The following is a 19,049-nucleotide window of genomic DNA, read 5'->3' as shown; positions in this document are numbered from 1 at the left end:
AAGGAGGATAAACAAGCAAGGGCAAGGACTCAGATAATGTAGTGTGGCGTTTAGGACCTCATCAGTGGCTGTGCTACAGGTGTAGATGGGGGATATGACATTGTAGATTAGGAGACAGTAGTTGGCAATTAATTATTGGGTCAACCTACATGGGGTGTCGCATCCTGCAAAGGGATTTTACAAGCATGCTGGGAACATGAGCGAAGACAGAACACAAGCTTTAGGTGGGTAATAGCCAGGCGAAGGAGATGGGACTGTAATGAAGGGAGCTCAGTCTGACGGTAGCTATTCCTGTAAATCCACAATGGCTACTCCGGCCTCCTGTAGTTGATCTAGAAGTGCTGGAGAGACTACAGAAAGATAGGGAGGGTGTTGATCCATCTGATTTGTGTATGAGATGTCTGGATACTGTGTATCAGGATTACATGGCCGTTTACACAGATGGTTCAGGACGTACTGGGTCAGCGTTTGCGGTGCAGGAATGTGGGGTAGCAGTCAAGAAACATATTACAGATTATCTGGCTGTATATAAAGCAGAATTAATAGCCATACTGTTGGCCTTGCAGTGGGTGGAGGAAGTCAAGCCAGACAGAGTAGTTATTTGCTCTGATTCATGTGCAGTGTTGATGAGTATCCAGTCCTTTAGGTCACGTAGCAGACAAGGCCATGTATAATGAGGGTCTACAAACCCATGGCAAGATTAGACAGATGGGTATACAGATAAGATTTACGTGGGTCCCAGCCCATGTGGGGGTGGAGGGGAACGAGGCAGTTGATGTACTGGCTAAGCAAGCACTTGGTAGTGGGGATGTTGTAGTTTCAATGAGCAAGGCAGAGGCAACACGCCTGATATGGACAGTGATGGTGCAGAGATGGCAGGAACAGTGGACTAGAGATACGAAAGGCAGGCATTTATTTAAAGTACAGAGGCAAGGGGGAGGGGAGGGGAGGGGAGGACGCACATTTATAATTCTAACAGTTTTTTTTTGTTGGCAGAGTATTTAATTGTCTTAAAATATAGTTCAATTTCCTTTTGCAAGGGAAGAAGAAGAATAACCAAGCAAGAACCGTGGTCAGACTAATGGAAGGCGTGTCTTGTCACGGCAGACGAATCAGGGGTCGCGACGTTTACTTGTTCCTAGCTCGGTAGCTTTGTCAAGTTAGCTAACAGCAGCTCACGGCTGTGAACAGCATGTCCATTCAACACTTAGGGAAACAGGCAACATGCCATGAAATCCCATCAAATTCACAACGCAGATCGATACCCTTTATAGCTACGCTATAAACTGGAGGTTAGTATCAAGCTTTGGCATGTTTTATCTTCTGTTTTGCGATATTTAGTTAGCTAGCTAGTGTCTGTTAGCCAGCTAGCTAGCCTTAGCTATCAAGCATCTTGAATTGGGGAGGGCTGGCATGTGTTCCTGTTTTGCCATTAGATTAGCTACTCTACTGTACATGCATGATCGCTCATGTCTAGTTAACGTTAGTTAGCTACCTAGGTAGGTTCCACAACAAATGTTTTGTGAGCGTTTTATAATTGAGAAAGGAGCACGACAACGTGTTTTACAATTTTTATTTTTTTGAGCACGACAACATGTCCGTGTTAGTCCATCATCATTACATCACCACGCCAACAAGGCTACAAGGTCAGATTTGCTGACTGGGTGGAGATGTCACAAAGTATATTTGTAATTAGATGTGGGTGTAGTGCAAACATGATATGCAGTACAGTGCAATATTACAGTTACTTAGCTAGCTACATTTTGTTGGCCTGCACCAGAATATAACTTTAGCTGGGGTCATTCATACTGAGTGGTGCCTTTTGGACCTAATAACTTTTGGGGAAATAGAAGAAAAACAAATACTTTATCAGAAAAAGGACATGTTTGACTTTCAGAAAAACATGTTGATCAAACTCAGGCACTTACATTTTTTGAGGTGCGTTTTCCAATCTGTTATGTGCATAATCCTAACAGGGTGGATATGTAAAGACTAAATTAGCCATAGCTCTGTGAGTGAGAGATTGGGAACCACTGTGCTAGTTCAAACTTTTTATAGTCCCGTACCCTTTCAAACATTCAACCTCCAGCTGTACCCCCTCTAGCACCAGTGTCAGTGCACTCTCAAATGTTGTTTTTTGCCATTATTGTAAGCCTGCCACACACACTATACGATACATTTATTAAACATAAGAATTAGTGTGAGTTTTTGTCACAACCCGGCTTGTGGGAAGTGACAAAAAGCTCTTACAGGACCAGGACACAAATAACAATATAATTTATCACTTTATTTAACCATCTTACATATAAAACCTTATTTGTTAATTGAAAATTGTGACTAACTCGGCACAGGTTAATGAGAAAGTTGTGCTTGAAAGGATGCACATAACTCTGCAATGTTGGGTTGTATTGGAGAGAGTCTGTCTTAAATAATTTTCCACACACAGTCTGTGCCTGTATTTAGTTTTCATGCTGGTGAGGGCCGAGAATCCACTCTCACATGGGTACGTGGTTGCAAAGTGTCTTAACAGCGTGATTTGCCAAGGCAGAAGACTCTGAGCACAGCCCAATCCAGAAATCTTACATTTCGATGAGTCTCTCTTGTTCAGATATTGGTAAGTGGACTGGAGGCAGGGCATGAACGGGATAACGAATCCAGTTGTTTGTGTCATCTGTTTTGGGAAAGTACCTGCATAATTGCGCACCCAACTCACTCAGGTGCTTAACTATATCACATTTGACATTGTCTGTAAGTTTGAGTTAATTTGCACACAACAAATCATACAATGATGGAAAGACCTGTGTGTTGTACTGGTTAATGCAGACAGAGAAGAGCTCCAACTTCTTAATCATAGCTTCAATTTTGTCCCGCACATTGAATATAGTTGCAGAGAGTCCCTGTAATCCTAGGTTCAGATCATTCAGGCGAGAAAAAGCATCACCCAGATAGGACAGTCGTGTGAGAAACTCGTCATCATGCAAAGCCGTCAGATAAGGGAAAATGATGGTCAGTAAAGAACTTTAAACTTATCTCTCAATTTAAAAAAAATGGTCAACTTTGCCCCTTGATAACCAGCACACTTCTGTATGTTGTAAAAGCGTTACGTGGTCTCTGCCCATATCATTGCATATTGCAGAAAATACATGAGAGTTCAGGGGCCTTGCTTTAACAAAGTTAACCATTTTCACTGTAGTGTTCAAAATGTCTTTCAGGCATTCCTGACAGCTTGGTCGCCTAGTGCATTGGACTAGTAACCGAAAGGTTGCAAGATCGAATCCCCAAGCTGACAAGGTAAAAATCTGTTGTTCTGCCCCTGAACAAGACAGTTAACCCACTGTTCCTAGGCCGTCATTGAAAATAAGAATTTGTTCTTAACTGACTTGTCTGGTTAAATAAAGGTAAAATAAAAAATTCCCTTGGCAGCAAGAGCCTCTCGGTGGATGCTACAGTGTACCCAAGTGGCGTCGGGAGCAACTGCTTGCACGCCGTGCGTTACCACTCCACTATGTCTCCTTGTCATGGCGTTTGCACCATCAGTACAGATACCAACATGAGCAGCAGCTACGTTTTGGCTTCATATGGACCGTTGATGGAATTCCTGTGAGAGAGTATTGTTTAATGTGATTGGATGTTAATTATTTGACTAGGCTGTATTTGACATTGTGTTATGTTGATGAACACTAGATGGTTTAGTTTAATTTTGTGTAGTGAAACGAGGCTACTCAGGTGGGAAAAAACATCACCCAAATGTATAGTCCTGGTGGAAAATGTGAAAAAATAAAGTTAAAATAGATATTTTTTTCATGTGAATCACATTTTTATTTGATATCATTGCTCCTACTCCAGTTTGGGAATACCTGAACTAGCATAATGGTGAACATTTTAACAGGATTTTAATTAATCTATCAAACATTTTATTATTTTTTATATTTGGTGAATTTTCTACATTTTGCCTAACAGATAGGTGTGGGACATACAGACAAAAAATATATAAAACTGTTTATATTTATTAAGCTTTGCACCATTGTTTTCCCACCAAAGAAACTACACTTGCTGAATGGTGTCATTGCAAGAAGGGGTTGTTTTCTTAAATGGAGAAGTACAACAAACTATTTATTTTATGTTTATTTAACTAAACAAGTCAGTTAAGAACAAATTCTTATTTACAATGACAGCCAAACCCTAACAACGCTGGGCCAATTGTGCGCTACCCTATGGGACTCCCAAACACGGCCGGTTGTGATGCAGCCAGGAATCGAACCAGGGTCAGTAGTGATGCCTCTAGCGCTGACATTTTTATTTTATTTAACTAGGCAAGTTAGTTAAGAACAAATTGTTATTTACAACGACGGCCTAGGAACAGTGGGTTTACTGCCTTGGTCAGTGGCAGATTCAGTCCAACGCTCTAACCACTAGGCTACCTGCCGCCCCAGATACAGTACCTTAGAACGCTGTGCTACTCAGGAGAAACTAACATGGTGGAAAGTGATATCAGGGACACAATCTTAAATAGAATAATAAATACAATAATCATGAAGAAAACATTTTTGATGAGAGAATTTAACTAGGACTATGAAATAATGAAAATATTTTATTTATTTATTTTCTGGCATATTTCTCGTGGAAGTTGATGGGTAACACATGCCTACATCCACTGAAAAGTGTTCAAAATGCATACAATTCCCTTTCAAGATACATATTTTTGAGTTTAAGGTTTAAAGCCTTTTGGAATCCACCTTTTACACTAAATAAGAAGTTATATTTCCTGGGGACAAAAAGGCACCATTCTAGGAATGGCCCTGCCATTTATCACACAACACAGGGCAAGATTGATAAAGCACATGGATTAGAAATATACATAATAATCAGATGCGTGAGCCATAGAGGAAGTAGTTATCATTTTTACTCTTAACAACTTGCTATAACCAATGCTGTCTTAATTATGTGAAATTAGCCTAGACAATGTTGTAAATGTAGGCACCAGTTTCTGGCCTGTGTTTATATTTTTGTTGAGGATCGGGATATGGTGGGATTTGTTTTAGGGTAATCCTGCCACAGTCAGCTGCAGCAGGGGGAGGTGATAGTCAGAGAAATTGGAACGTGATCGTCTGCCAGCAAGCCTGCAGTACGAGACATTCGGCATGGCTTTATGAGTGCTCAGGTCCTCTGCAGTGCACAAACACATTCAGCAACACATTCGATCATATGCTTGAGATGGCTCCCTCTGATCAAGAACTGGGCTAGAAATGTTTATACATCTACTCTAGAAACGATTAGCCCTTTACAGAGCTATGTTAGTGTTACTGTAAAGAGACAGGTAGATGTTCTCTCTTGTTGCTTTCTACACTCTCTGCCAATTATTAATTTATATTAGTAAACACATTTATCACCCATTTCAATTTGACATTTGTTATCACCCATTTTCAATTTGTCAGGTTCTAAATCCCCCCGCTGTCTGTATTGAATGTGGGCTTAGTCAATCTTCTGTGGATAGTAGTCTTTATGTTACCAGACGTGTTATTGTATCAGTGAGGTGTTGTGGGAGTGTGTGGGGTTTGAAAACTGGATGTAGTAGCTAGGAGAGGGGAGACTTGCACACAACAGATACCTTATCTTAGTGTGTCAAGCGCTCTATTATAACCCCTCCTATCCCACATGAACGAGGCTACTGTACGTCTAGTCACTATCACTTAGAAATAGACTCCTTAATAACAAGCTGTTTGTCATTTGGACTAGTACTGGCTGTTGGCTATTCAAGGACCCCTAAGACACACGTTTGGATAATATGCACAAGCCTAGAGTTAGGCTAAACTCTAGCTTTACAATAGTCATGCTGTTGTCCAGGAAGTGACCAGGCTGGCCGTCTTTCCCTGAGGACATTCTGTATTTTGTCTCAGTAATCAGGCACAGTTTCACAGAGTATAGCCTAGCTCAAATCAGAGGCACTCCCCAACAGCCTTGTTTATTTCACATATAATGGAATCTGTCAAGCACTAACTAGCCTCTCATTAGAAGACAAAATTAAAGTAACACTATGACAATGACATTTGAGTAGTGTGGTTAAAATTGATGTTTTCTGTCTCCCTGTCTGTCTCAGGTGGTCAGGATGGGGGAACGGCCTGTTGTTACCCCCTCAGCTGGGATCACTCCAGTGCAGCAGATGCTGGCCTCTGGCACTGGGGCGCTGCTCACATCAGTGTTCGGTAAGATCAATGTCCAATAGAGGGGCACAACAACAAACATGTCCTCTCTCTGCCAATAAATAAATAAACCTACCTAGGGGAACCAGTAAAAGCACAGATTACAAACACCAAGATGGTGGACTGAACACAGCTATGTAGACCACCTCAAGATAAAAAGGTAATATTCAAAGTCGGTGAGTTAGACTAAATATTAGCACTACACAATCTGGTGGATAATAACCTTCAATCTGGATAACAACACAGAACAAATCTTAAGACTAGAGAAATGTATCAACAAATATGATGAAAACAAGCAACACCCAAACATGGCAGAGAGTAAGACAGGGGAACCTACTTCAAAATGAAAACGTGACTCTTCTACAGACACAGACAATTTAATATTTTCACCACCGGGACTGGTAAAGGACAAAACCCATCTGTTAAAATCAATAAATGACAAACTGGGTATACTTGAACTAGTCGGTGTTGGTCAATTTCTTCAACAGATGATCAGGTCTATATAATTATCAAACATTCTTAAAATAAAGTGGTGATCCTAACTGACCTAAGACAGGGAATTGTACTAGGTTTAAATGTCAGGAATTGTGGAAAAACTGAGTTTAAATGTGTATCTCAGCAACAAAAAAAAGAAACGTCCCTTTTTCAGGACCCTGTCTTTCAAAGATAATTTGTAAAAATCCCAAACTTCACAGATCTTCATTCTAAAAGGTTTAAACTCCATTTCCCATGCTTGTTAAATTAACCATAAACAATTAATGAACATGCACCTGTGGAACTTAGGACACTAAAGAGGCCTTTCTACTGACTCTGAAAAACACAAAAGAAACATGCCCAGGGTCCCTGCTCATCTGTGTGAACGTGCCTTAGGCATGCTGCAAGGAGGCATGAGGACTGCAGATGTGGCCAGGGCAATAAATTGCAATGTCTGTACTGTGAGACGCCTACGACAGCTCTACAGGGAGACAGGACGGACAGCTGATTGTCCTCGCAGTGGCAAATCACGTTTAACAACGCCTGCACAGGATCGGTACATCCGAACATCACACCTGTGGGACAGGTAAAGGATGGCAACAGCAACTGTCCTAGTTACACCAGGAATGCACAATCCCTCCATCAGTGGTCAGACTGGCTGGACTGAGGGCTTGTAGGCCTGTTGTAAGGCAGGTCCTCACCAGACCTCACCGTCAACAACGTCGCCTATGGGCACAAACCGATCGTTGCTGGACCAGACAGGACTGGCAAAAAGTGCTCTTCACTGATGAGTGCCGGTTTTGTCTCACCCGGAGTGATGGTCGGATATGTGTTTATTGTCGAAGGAATGAGCGTTACACTGAGGCCTGTACTCTTGAACGGGATCGAGTTGGAGGATCCGTCATGGTCTGGGGCGGTGTGCCACAGCATTATCGGGCTAAGCTTGTTGTCATTGCAGGCAATCTCAACGCTGTGCGTTTTGGGGAAGACATCCTCCTCCCTCATGTGGTACCCTTCCTGCAGGCGCATCCTGACATGATCCTCCAGCATGACAATGCCACCAGCCATACTGCTCGTTCTGTGTGTGATTTCCTGCAAGACAGGAATGTCAGTGTTCTGCTATGGTCAGCGAAGAGCCCAGATCTCAATCCCATTGAGCACGTCTGGGACCTGTTGGATCGGAGGGTGAGGGCTAGGGCCACCCCCCCCCCCCCCCCCAGAAATGTCCGGAACTTGCAGGTGCCTTGGAGGAAGAGTGGGGTAGCATCTCACAGAAAGAACAGGCAAATGGTGCAGTCCATGAGGAGGAGATGCACTGCAGTACTTAATGCAGTATGTGGCCACACCAGATACTGACTGTTACTTTTGATTTTGACCCCCCCTAACTAATTTCTGTTAGTCACATGTCTGTGGAACTTATTCAATTTGTGTCTCAGTTGTTGATTCGTGTTCATACAAATATTTACACGCTGAAAATAAACGCAGTTGACAGTGAGAGGACATTTCTTTTATTTTGAGTTTGTATACACACACACTACCGTTCAAAAGTTTGGGGTCACTTAGAAATGTTCTTGTTTTTGAAAGAAAAGCACTTAATTTTGTCCATTTTAAAATAACATCAAATTGATCAGAAATACAGTGTAGACATTAATGTTTTTAATGACTATTGTAGCTGGAAATGGCAGATTTGTTTTATGAAATATCTACATAGGTGTACAGAGGCCCATTATCAGCAACCATCACTCGTTCTAATGGCACGTTGTTAGCTAATCCAAGTTTATCATTTTAAAAGGCTAATTGATCATTAGAAAACCCTTTTGCAATTATGAAAACTGTTGTTCTGATTTAAAGAAGCAATAAAACTGGCCTTTAGACTAGTTTGGTATCTGGAGCATCAGCATTTGTGGGTTCGATTACAGGCTCAAAATGTCCAGAAACCAGGACCTTTCTTCTGAAACTTATCAGTCTATTCTTGTTCTGAGAAATGAAGGCTATTTCATGTGAGAAATTGCCAAGAAACTGAAGATCTCATACAATGCTGTGTTCCACTCCGTTCACAGAACAGAACAAACGGTCTCTAACCAGACTAGATAGAGGAGTAGGAGGCCCCGGTGCACAACTGAGCAAGAGGACAAGTACACTAGAGTGTCTAGTTTTAGGAACAGAAGCCTCACAAGTCCTCAACTGGCCGCTTCATTAAATAGTGCCTGTAAAACACCAGTCTCAATGTCAACAGTGATGAGGTGACTCCAGGATGCTGGCCTTCATGAATGTCTCGTATGCTGTGTGATGGCACGAACAAATTAATGATTGATTGATGCAGTAGCCTATATAACTATTGAATTATAGGCCTAAGAAAGTTACCGTACACAGGATGTGGTCTTAGGCCTACAGCTGGTGGTTATACAAGGCTGCTATTCTAAGCCTACTAATTATGTCATTACTTATTATTCTAATGATGATCATAATAATAGTAATGATAACAATAAGGAGATCTAGAAATAGGAGGGTTATAATTATAAAAAATATTTTTCTGACAATTTTGAACAGTGTTAACAACACTAAATAATACCAGAGAAGTCAACGATTTAATCAACGATAGTCAGTGTAAAAAAAGGGTAAAGTTACAAGGCTGTGTAGATATCTGGCTGTGTTGGCAAAATCACTACATATCCCATCGCACCTAGCGAGGAGAGGCTGCCTGTTGTCACAGTTCCAAGACCAGTCAGAAACGTCCAGCTAACCCTATGCCAATGACGCCGGTGAATCTGAAAACTGATGTTGGGTCCGTTTTAAGTAGCAATGATATCCTTCTCCACCGTCTTACGACAGATTTCACAAACCAGTCATGACTGTTAAAAAAAAAACTTTAAAAAAATGTACGTTTCTTTCCAGCAAATGTATAACTATTTGAAGTTGAGGGTGCAGTATTTCTGAAGTTTGGCAATAAGGACAAAAACTAGCATAGTTCAGTAGCCAGCTAGTTTAGCCAGGGAAAATGAGCTCGGACCTAGTGCGCATGTGCACCAGGCAAATTCAGGAGACATATTATAGATTTTATGCCCTGATATCAGGAGCTGGTGGCGAAAAGTGAGATTAAACAATTCAGAGACCAAAACAAATAAATCAGATGAGTAATATTTAAGGAGAGTGAATCGATATACCGTACTGAAATATTAGATACTGTCTCTACAGAAATAGCTAGCTTGTTGACCACGCTGATTTTCATCGGGTTACGGGCAGGATTACGATTCATGATATCAAGACTTGATCTGCACTCTTTTAGCTGTTGAAAAATAAAATGTTTGTAAAAAAGTATTTGTATAAAAACAATTAAAAGTTATTAAATATGTACAGAATTTACATGAGCTCTCTGCCTAGCCTGCCACTCGGTGCCATGGCAACTGTAGAACTAGGATGAAATGTTCCATCATGGGGGACCGAAGCCTCCACGACAACACAGGAGTCTGCCACAACTGCATCAGAGGCTGTCACTGGTTCACTTTGTGTGTCCGTCTGTGTCCATCTGAGCTCCGCTCCAGTCTGGTTGTACAGGTTCAGGTCTGGCTAGTCTGACCAGACTCCAAAGCCTGTGGAACAAGTGTCCAAGCCTTGTGTGTAGGAACACCCCCCTCATGTATGCACATGTTCCTCATTGACGAGACCCATGATGGGTGTAAATAGATCAGTATAATTGAATTTGTCTCTCTTTCACAGTCACACCACTGGACGTGGTGAAGATAAGGCTGCAGGCCCAGCAAACACCATTCTATCAAGGTAGAACACTAACAGATAACATTCACTGCTTATACGATGAGTCTGCTTATTGCTTCTTACCATTGCGGGGATAGTCTAAGTATTAGATGTTTATGTCCCCACTCCCCACCCCTGAAAATTGGGGCAGCAGTAGCCTAGTTAGTAGTTAGCGCATTGGGCCAGTAACCGAAAGGTTGCTAGATCGAATCCCCGAGCTGACGTGGTACAAATCTGTTGTTCTGCCCCTGAACAAGGCAGTTAACCCTCCTAGGCCGTCATTGTAAATAAGATTTTGTTCTTAACTGACTTGTCTAGTTAAATAAAAATTAAAAAATTAAAAATGTAAAAAAAACTAAACTGCACTGTCATCACTTTCCCTGTGAGAGACTACATTCAGCCTCTTGCCCATCTGCTCCCTAAGCCTAAATAATAGAAGAGGGGTTGAAGTAAAGGGGGTTTAGAAGTCCTTATGTCGGCAACCTTGTCAGTGGAATGTGAGACATGCTTTAGCTTTTCTCTGCTCAAATGCTTATTTTGTGTGTCTTGTGCTCTTTCATTGTCTCTCCATCTGTGTTTCTATCTCTCTCTCTTTGCTTTGTTTCATAGCTTTAGCTGCTGACTCTGCTTCATGGAGTGGTGTAATCCGCCCCTCCAAATGTAAGTAAACCCGCCGGCGCCGCTCGCTGCATGCCCAGACTTTGCCCAGTCTGACTGACTACATGTGCCTATCTGGCACTCCTCTGCCAATATGACCTACTAACAAACTGGGTTTCCTGGGAAAACAAAACAAATGCGCTTTAGCCATAGTCTGAGCAAATTGATTTTGAAATGTTTGGCAATTATATGTACCCTCTATGTCTATATATGTAACGTCATACTCTTCCTCAGTGCATCCTCATACTCTCAGCTGAATGATTATATGGGCTACAGCCTTGGCGCTCTCTCTCTATCGCTCTGTTCAGCTACACCATAACTCACTCTGAACATTTTATAAAGAAAACTAAGGGAAATTAGCCCAGATAGTGTAACCAGCTAGTTAGAATTAGCATATTGAACTTCACAACGAAATGATGTGGTAACAATGAGTGCTTTCTGGTACTTGAAAGAATTCAACATGATTCATAGCTACCAGGTATCAAATTGTGCCTTGCGGTACCTGTGTTTAGGAATCTCAAAGAAACAAACAAGTAGTTCATAGTAAAATGAGTGTTATACATTATAACCTATGTAATTTTCTATTACTAGAGGAGCTCGTTTGTTTGTTTATAGATTTCTCCTCAAATACTTTGCCTTGGATTGACCATTTGCCAATACCTAAAATAAGGCAAACACTAGTAGTCCAGAGCAGGCCTTGGCTAGAGCAGCCTGGGTGTTATCGTCCCCAGTGTCGGTCTGACCGGTCATTGCCATAACCTCTGTTATTAATAGCTTATCTAACCTCTGTCGTGGACACCTATTGACTGAAAAACAAACTTAAAGTATTTATTTTTGTAATTATTTTCTAGAACTATTGAATATCCATTCATTTGACATAGAACTAGAAGCTATAGATGTATCAAACATGAATGCGTGCCCTACAGAGACGCCAACGTTCGGCATTACTCCCAGTAGGTTCACAATTACCTATCTATAGTATAGATATAAGTAGAGCATCATGTCTCATACAGTAACGTATTAACCAGTATGGTTGTTTTGGTGACCCTGTTCTTGTGTTTTGTCTCTCAGGGAAGTGCTTCCTGTATTGTAATGGCCTGATGGATCATATCTATGTGTGTCAGTATGGGGCCAGCTGCACCAGCTGGTACAAAACACCAACCCACTTCAGTGGCACCCTGGTAAGAGACTCAGAACCCTCTTATTCGCTCCCACCAACACAGCACAACATCACCTGGTTTGACATCGTTAAAACACTGGATGGGGAACGACCTGTCTTTTTGAAGTCCCAAATGATTGTATTTTTTTTGGAACTCCACAGTTCCCAGGGACAAACACGGTGTGGTGTTTGTTTTTCTCAGGATGCTTTTGTGAAGATCACGCGCAACGAGGGGGTCAGGTCTCTGTGGAGCGGGCTGCCTCCCACACTGTGAGTCACTGGGGTATTTCAAGTACATGTATTTGTAATAAAGAACGGTAACAAGAGCGATCAGTCCTTGATTGTATAAAAGAGAAAACTCAGAACTATAACTTGCAGAGCTTTGAGATTGACAGACTCTTGCTGTTTGTGTACAGGGTGATGGCGGTGCCTGCCACGGTCATCTACTTCACCTGCTATGACCAGCTCAGAGACTTACTGCGCTACGGCATGGGGTTCCAAGGCAACTACATCCCCCTGGTGGCTGGGGGTCTCGCTAGATGTAAGTGGACTACATGGGACGGGGATTCACAATGTCTTGAAGTTGATTAAGTCTTGATTATGATACAGTTCAGTTGTCACACACCACACTAAGAATGTAGATATATAATAATGCCATTATTACATTGTTCCCTTCTGTAATGTGTTTGTTGCTGCCCCTCTTCCGTTGACTCCCCCGTGTCTGTGTGTTCTCCAGTGGGAGCAGTGAGTGTGATCAGCCCATTAGAGCTGGTGCGTACCAAGATGCAGTCCCGGAAGCTGACCTACAGCGAGCTGAGGGTGTGTATCCGCTCTAGTGTTGCCCAGGATGGCTGGCTGTCCCTGTGGAGGGGCTGGGGACCCACCGTCCTACGAGACGTCCCCTTCTCAGGTGAGACTTCACCTCCATGGACGTTATGTCACTAACCATTTATCTGTCACTGCTAGGGCTTAGTTGGACTGGTTGATAGTAGTTGGGGGTTACATAATGAAGACTGCCTGTGTGGGTGAATAATAAATACTATCTTAGGTGTGATAATGTTTCTCAGTGACTTTTCAACTTGACTGTTTTTCTGTGTGTGCAGCCCTGTACTGGTTCAACTATGAGCTGGTGAAGGCCCATCTGTGTGATCAGTACAATGTGTCTCAGGCCACCTTCTCCATCAGCTTCACAGCAGGGGCCATCTCTGGAGCTGTGAGTATCTCATTAATACCTCTACTGGGAATTTACAATGCATGTTAAGCAGATGTCTTCTATTAGATTTCATGAAGAAGATTATGGATGGTTTGTACATTGCAAGGTGTATATAGTTAAATAGTCAAACTCTTTTTTTTTTTTTTCAGTTTACTGTGAGACAGAGGTGTGTTTTATTATAGGTAGATCATTGACAAATATGGATAAGAGTTCAGTGTGCTATCTCTCACCAGGAAAGGAAAGCCTGTTGTAACACAGATGTTATTTGTATTTATGACAGAAAGAGGCCATGATAAATAAAAACCAAATGCCTCTCCCTGCTGAAAACAGGCCTATGTTTGTTTAGAGAGATTCTCTCACATGTGAGAGAAGTGGACACACTTACTTAGCCTAGATCTGTAGTAAAACAGGAAGTTCCCTGTCAAATCATGGCAGTTATATAGTCCTCTCATGAGTTAAGGGTTGAGTTGACACCAGAAAAAAATAGAGAATTGCTGTGTCATTGTTGTCACCACTGCAAATCTACCATTCCAGTGTTTTACTTGCTATATTGTATTTACTTTGCCACCATGGCCTTTTTTTGCCTTTACCTCCCCTATTTCTGGTTAAATAAAGGTGAAATAAAAAATGTAAAAAATTGTGACAACCATTAAACTGTTGATAATTGATAACAGGTGGACCCCCTGGTTAAAGTCTGTTTTTAGTGTTTCACCTGTCTAGTTACATAACGTACTGCTGATCAATAGATCAGAGGGTAAGTTATGTTGATTTCACTGGGTATTGCTTATAGAGAGTGTGTCTATTGTCTTCTGTCCCAGGTGGCTGCCATCGTGACCCTACCTTTTGACGTGGTGAAGACACGAAGACAGATCCAACTGGGAGAGATGGAGACACTGGGAGGTGTGTAATTACAGGGTCTTATGTACCCATATGGCCATTCACGTCTGAAATCGTATTTTATCCTCTGATAGAACGTAGGATTGCCCACTAAATCTCTGTCTTTCTCCCCTTCCTCCTAGTCCCTGTGAAGAATCCCACATCCACATGGCATATCATGAGGGGAATTTGGGCTGAATCGGGATACAGGGGGCTCTTTGCAGGTAAGTCCAAAGGACATACACTGCTCAAAAAAATTAAGGGAACACTAAAATAACACATCCTAGATCTGAATGAATGAAATATTCTTATTAAATACTTTTTTCTTTGCATAGTTGAATGTGCTGACAACAAAATCACACAAAAATGATCAATGGAAATCAAATGTCTCAACCCATGGAGGTCTGGATTTGGAGTCATACTCAAAATTAAAGTGGAAAACCACACTACAGGCTGATCCAACTTTGATGTAATGTCCTTAAAACAAGTCAAAATGAGGCTCAGTAGTGTGTGTGGCGTCCACGTGCCTGTATGACCTCCCTACAACGCCTGGGCATGCTCCTGATGAGGTGGTAGATGGTCTCCTGGGGGATCTCCTCCCAGACCTGGACTAAAGCATCTGCCAACTCCTGGACAGTCAGTGGTGCAATGTGGCGTTGGTGGATGGAGCGAGACATGATGTCCCAGATGTGCTCAATTGGATTCAGGTCTGGGGAACGGGCGGGCCAGTCCATAGCATCAATGCCTTCCTCTTGCAGGAACTGCTGACACACTCCAGCCACATGAGGTCTAGCATTGTCTTGCATTAGGAGGAACCCAGGGCCAACCACACCAGCATATTGTCTCACAAAGGGGTCTGAGGATGTCATCTCGGTACCTAATGGCAGTCAGGCTACCTCTGGCGAGCACATGGAAGGCTGTGCGGCCCCCCAAAGAAATGCCACCCCACACCATGACTGACCCACCGCCAAACCGGTAATGCTGTAGGATGTTGCAGGCAGCAGAACGTTCTCCATGGCGTCTCCAGACTCTGTCACGTCTGTCACATGTGCTCAGTGTGAACCTGCTTTCATCTGTGAAGAGCACAGGTCACCAGTGGCGAATTTGACAATCTTGGTGTCCTCTGGCAAATGCCAACCGTCCTGCACGGTGTTGGGCTGTAAGCACAACCCCCACCTGTGGACGTCGGGCCCTCATACCACGCTCATGGAGTCTGTTTCTGACCGTTTGAGCAGACACATGCACATTTGTGGCCTGCTGGAGGTCATTTTGCAGGGCTCTGGCAGTGCTCCTCCTGCTCCTCCTTGCACAAATGCGGAGGTAGCGGTCCTGCTGCTGGGTTGTTTGCCTCCTACGGCCTCCTCAACGTCTCCTGATGTACTGGCCTGTCTCCTGGTAGCGCCTCCATGCTCTGGACACTACACTGACAGACACAGCAAACCTTCTTGCCACAGCTCGCATTGATGTGCCATCCTGGATGAGCTGCACTACCTGAGCCACTTGTGTGGGTTGTAGACTCCGTCTCATGCTAGCACTAGAGTGAAAGCACCGCCAGCATTCAAAAGTGACCAAAACATCAGCCAGGAAGCATAGGAACTGAGATGTAGTCTGTGGTCACCACCTGCAGAACCACTCCTTTATTGGGGGTGTCTTGCTAATTGCCTATAATTTCCACCTGTTGTCTATTCCATTTGCACAACAGCATGTGAAATTTATTGTCAATCAGTGTTGCTTCCTAAGTGGACAGTTTGATTTCACAGAAGTGTGATTGACTTGGAGTTACATTGTGTTGTTTAAGTGTTCCCTTTATTTTTGTTGAGCAGTGTATAATAAGTATATATTTGCAATACCTGAAGCGCTGGTATAGTAAGCAGTCTGAATGGAGGACTAAATCAGGTAAATTGTGTCTCTTTATCCCCCTCAGGTTTCCTACCCAGGGTGATCAAAGTGGCCCCCGCCTGTGCTGTCATGATCAGCACCTATGAGTTTGGGAAGATCTTCTTCCAGAAGATGAACCTTGACCGGGAGCAACGGGCCTGCTGAGGGGCTGTGTGTGTGGAGAAGCAGGGTTGGCTACCTTCTTCTGGGACAGAATGGGAAGAGACTATTAGCAGCTGCCAATGCACGCTCACATGCACGCTATGCAAGACTGCTCCTGGTTAAGACTTTGCACCTAGAAACCTGAGCTTCAAATCACCCTGGAGTAGTCTCTGTCTCTCAATTCAGACAAAGGCAAAGACATGAGGAATGGGCTTTTTTTTGTCTGTTTTCTAGCCCTTTCTATTGGCCCGCAGGGAGGCTACTCCTACAACTGTGAACACTCATACGTGTATCCATGAATGTGTCCATTAGTTAAATTCAGAACTGTGGGGGAACGGCCCTGTGACCTAAGGCTTATTCAGACTTTAGCATGCTTTCCTTGCACACTAAAAGTGTTCATCTTTGCTAGTACAGCCCCCTGCTGTTCATACCCGGGAGAACACTTCTAACAACAACCCTAAAAGAAACTGCTTGCAAAGTAATCCATTCAATCAAGACCTTCCCTTCAACTACTAGCCCAGACCAAATGCATGGCTGAGCTGAGATCAATGGATTTTCTTAATGTAGCATTCTCTCATATTGATTTGTCATCTGACCAATGGTAGCCTACTATTCGATGTCCATTTTTGTGATGGGAATAAATATAATACTTATGTAGGTGGGTTACCATGGCTCATTCCCCTAGGATGAGAACTGGGTTTTATGAGTTCATTTGGTACATGTTATTCAATGAAATACTTCAGACAAAACAGCTGACAAATTGACTATGCTATCTAAAAGGGGTTGACATACTTTCTTTCTTTTTTTACATGATTGAATGTATGCAGGTTTTCTGTTGATCCATTTCAGAACTGGGCTGAGTCAATATAGTTTTTTTTTGATTATTATTTTTTTGCATTTCAGAAAGATCTGGAGTTCTAACTAGGCTACTAGACTGAACTTAGTTGTTGCCTTGATCTTCAATTTGTGTGTTTATTATTTCTTGTGTACCTTACATGGATGTATAGACTGTTTTATATGCTGTGACTGGTTTTACTAGTTTTTATTCAGTCAGAGGGATACAGATCATCTAACAGAATGCCTAATTGGATTCAAATACATTTTTTATTTCACTTTTATTTAACCAGGTAGGCTAGTTGAGAACAAGTTGAGATGGACAGTTGTAAAATTAAAAAGGTGTTGCACCAATCACAAGAGCTTTTGCCTTATCTATTACCTGATGCATTTCTGTGACAGTAGAATTCTAGTTTTGAAGCAAGCAGGGAGAGGTGCCAAGGTGGCGGCTTAAACAGACACTTTTTTTTACCGAGCTCCGTAACTAACTTCAGGAAGATTGTGAAAAGTTTAGTCATTACTATTTTTATTTGTTCAAGATATAAGACCTTTCCTGTGACTGGAATAATAATTGGATAATTTATTTCAGCATGTCCATGCAAAGTCGTGAAGAAGTTAGCAGTTCTATTGCTAATCAACAAGAGAGAAACGTGCTTATAGACAACTGCCATAACTACTCTTGGCCTATGGATAATATCATGCTTTCGAATGCTGCTGAAGATGACGAATTCCCCTCTTTACCGGTTACTCCGTGCAAACCTCCACCCTCCAAAAAACCCAACATGAACTCTGACATCGTGGCTACCCTCTCCTTACTCATCAACTCCAGGTGTGATGACATTGAGAAAATGGTAGGCGCGAACACCATGGTTATCGAAAGCTTGAAAAAGACTGGAGTTTGCATGTGGTGATATCAAGGATGTGAAAACGAGTGGCAAAAGTTGAAAAAAGTGTGGAAAGGAATAACAATGTCTACCATAGACGTCTCACTGATCTAGAACAATACACAAGAAAATGGAACCTGAGACTACGGCTTGCCAGAGGTAGAGAATGAAGATGTGAGAGGAGAGGCTATCCGTATCTGCCAAGAAGTTTTGCCTGCAGAGAAGAACAAAGTTGGTGATACCATCGACGTTGTGCATCGCCTCGGCAAGAAACAACAGAAAAACGATTCAAGACCAAGGGGTATCATCATCTTCACTGCCAGATTCTACAGGGATGCTGTCTGGAAAGCTACTAGGAAGAACACCTTCCATCATATCCATGGTATGCGTTTCGCCGAGCATCTCAGCCCGGAGGACATAGAAAGAAGGAACAAGTTGTGGCCAACGATCAAGAAAGCACAAAATGAGGGGAAGGCTGCTTACTTCGTCGGAGGACGAGGCTTCATCAACGGTTCAGAAATCCATATTCCTCCCTAAAACCTCACCAGAAGGAACAGATTGATGGTTTCAGCCATGGTATTCTCATTGTCCTTAATGTTGTTTACCTAAGCATCAGGTGACTATTTTTCAGGAATACTCAGGTATTTTAATTCATTAGTTTGTTCTTGTATGACCGGAAGACATATTTTGTTTACAAACTTACGAAGAAGATTGAAAGCTGTATTATTATTTTTTATGTATACCGTAACTAAGATACTGTTTTAAAGGGCATACAGGTCTGCTCTGACTTTACACGGCTATTGCTCTATTTGGTATTTCATACTTATTTCCAAAAAAGGTCTTAGGAACGGGTTATATGTGAAACATTTTTTTATTCAATTATTTTATGATCAGTTTTCATATGCACTTAAAATAGTAGGTACCCTTTTATTTAAATTATTATTTGTTTTATTTCTCAG

General features: G+C 42.3%; 1 protein-coding gene across 4 annotated transcripts; it reads left to right on the top strand.

Moving 5' to 3' along the window:
• The first annotated feature begins 22 nt into the window (after positions 1-22).
• Positions 23-17,568, top strand: LOC110538595 (solute carrier family 25 member 39). 4 transcript variants are annotated; one of them, XM_021625506.2, is made up of 13 exons: positions 972-1,292; positions 3,213-3,291; positions 6,098-6,203; positions 10,392-10,451; positions 11,037-11,087; positions 12,156-12,265; positions 12,446-12,513; positions 12,660-12,784; positions 12,980-13,153; positions 13,347-13,456; positions 14,275-14,356; positions 14,476-14,556; positions 16,257-17,568. In XM_021625506.2, exons 3-13 carry the CDS (start codon positions 6,107-6,109, stop codon positions 16,373-16,375), a joined length of 1,077 nt encoding a protein of 358 aa, XP_021481181.1. In that variant the 5' UTR covers positions 972-1,292; positions 3,213-3,291; positions 6,098-6,106; the 3' UTR covers positions 16,376-17,568. The 4 variants fall into 4 exon arrangements, with proteins under 4 accessions (XP_036794564.1, XP_021481182.1, XP_021481181.1 ...); XM_036938669.1 differs by lacking the exons at positions 972-1,292; positions 3,213-3,291 and adding an exon at positions 23-224; XM_021625504.2 differs by lacking the exon at positions 3,213-3,291 and having other exon boundaries at positions 974-1,292.
• The last annotated feature ends 1,481 nt before the right edge of the window (positions 17,569-19,049 follow it).

Source organism: Oncorhynchus mykiss, chromosome 12, assembly GCF_013265735.2.
Source record: "Oncorhynchus mykiss isolate Arlee chromosome 12, USDA_OmykA_1.1, whole genome shotgun sequence".
Lineage (NCBI taxonomy): Eukaryota > Metazoa > Chordata > Actinopteri > Salmoniformes > Salmonidae > Oncorhynchus > Oncorhynchus mykiss.
This window is presented reverse-complemented; position numbering and strand designations above follow the sequence as displayed.

What these genes read in the sequence shown, in the direction of transcription:
- LOC110538595 (XM_036938669.1), top strand. Translation starts at nt 6,107, where the DNA reads ATGGGGGAACGGCCTGTTGTTACCCCCTCAGCTGGGATCACTCCAGTG. An exon ending in TGTAATCCGCCCCTCCAAAT is followed by an intron (nt 11,088 to 12,155) that starts GTAAGTAAACCC and finishes TTTGTCTCTCAG; the next exon opens with GGAAGTGCTTCCTGTATTGT. An exon ending in AGAGATGGAGACACTGGGAG is followed by an intron (nt 14,357 to 14,475) that starts GTGTGTAATTAC and finishes CCTTCCTCCTAG; the next exon opens with TCCCTGTGAAGAATCCCACA.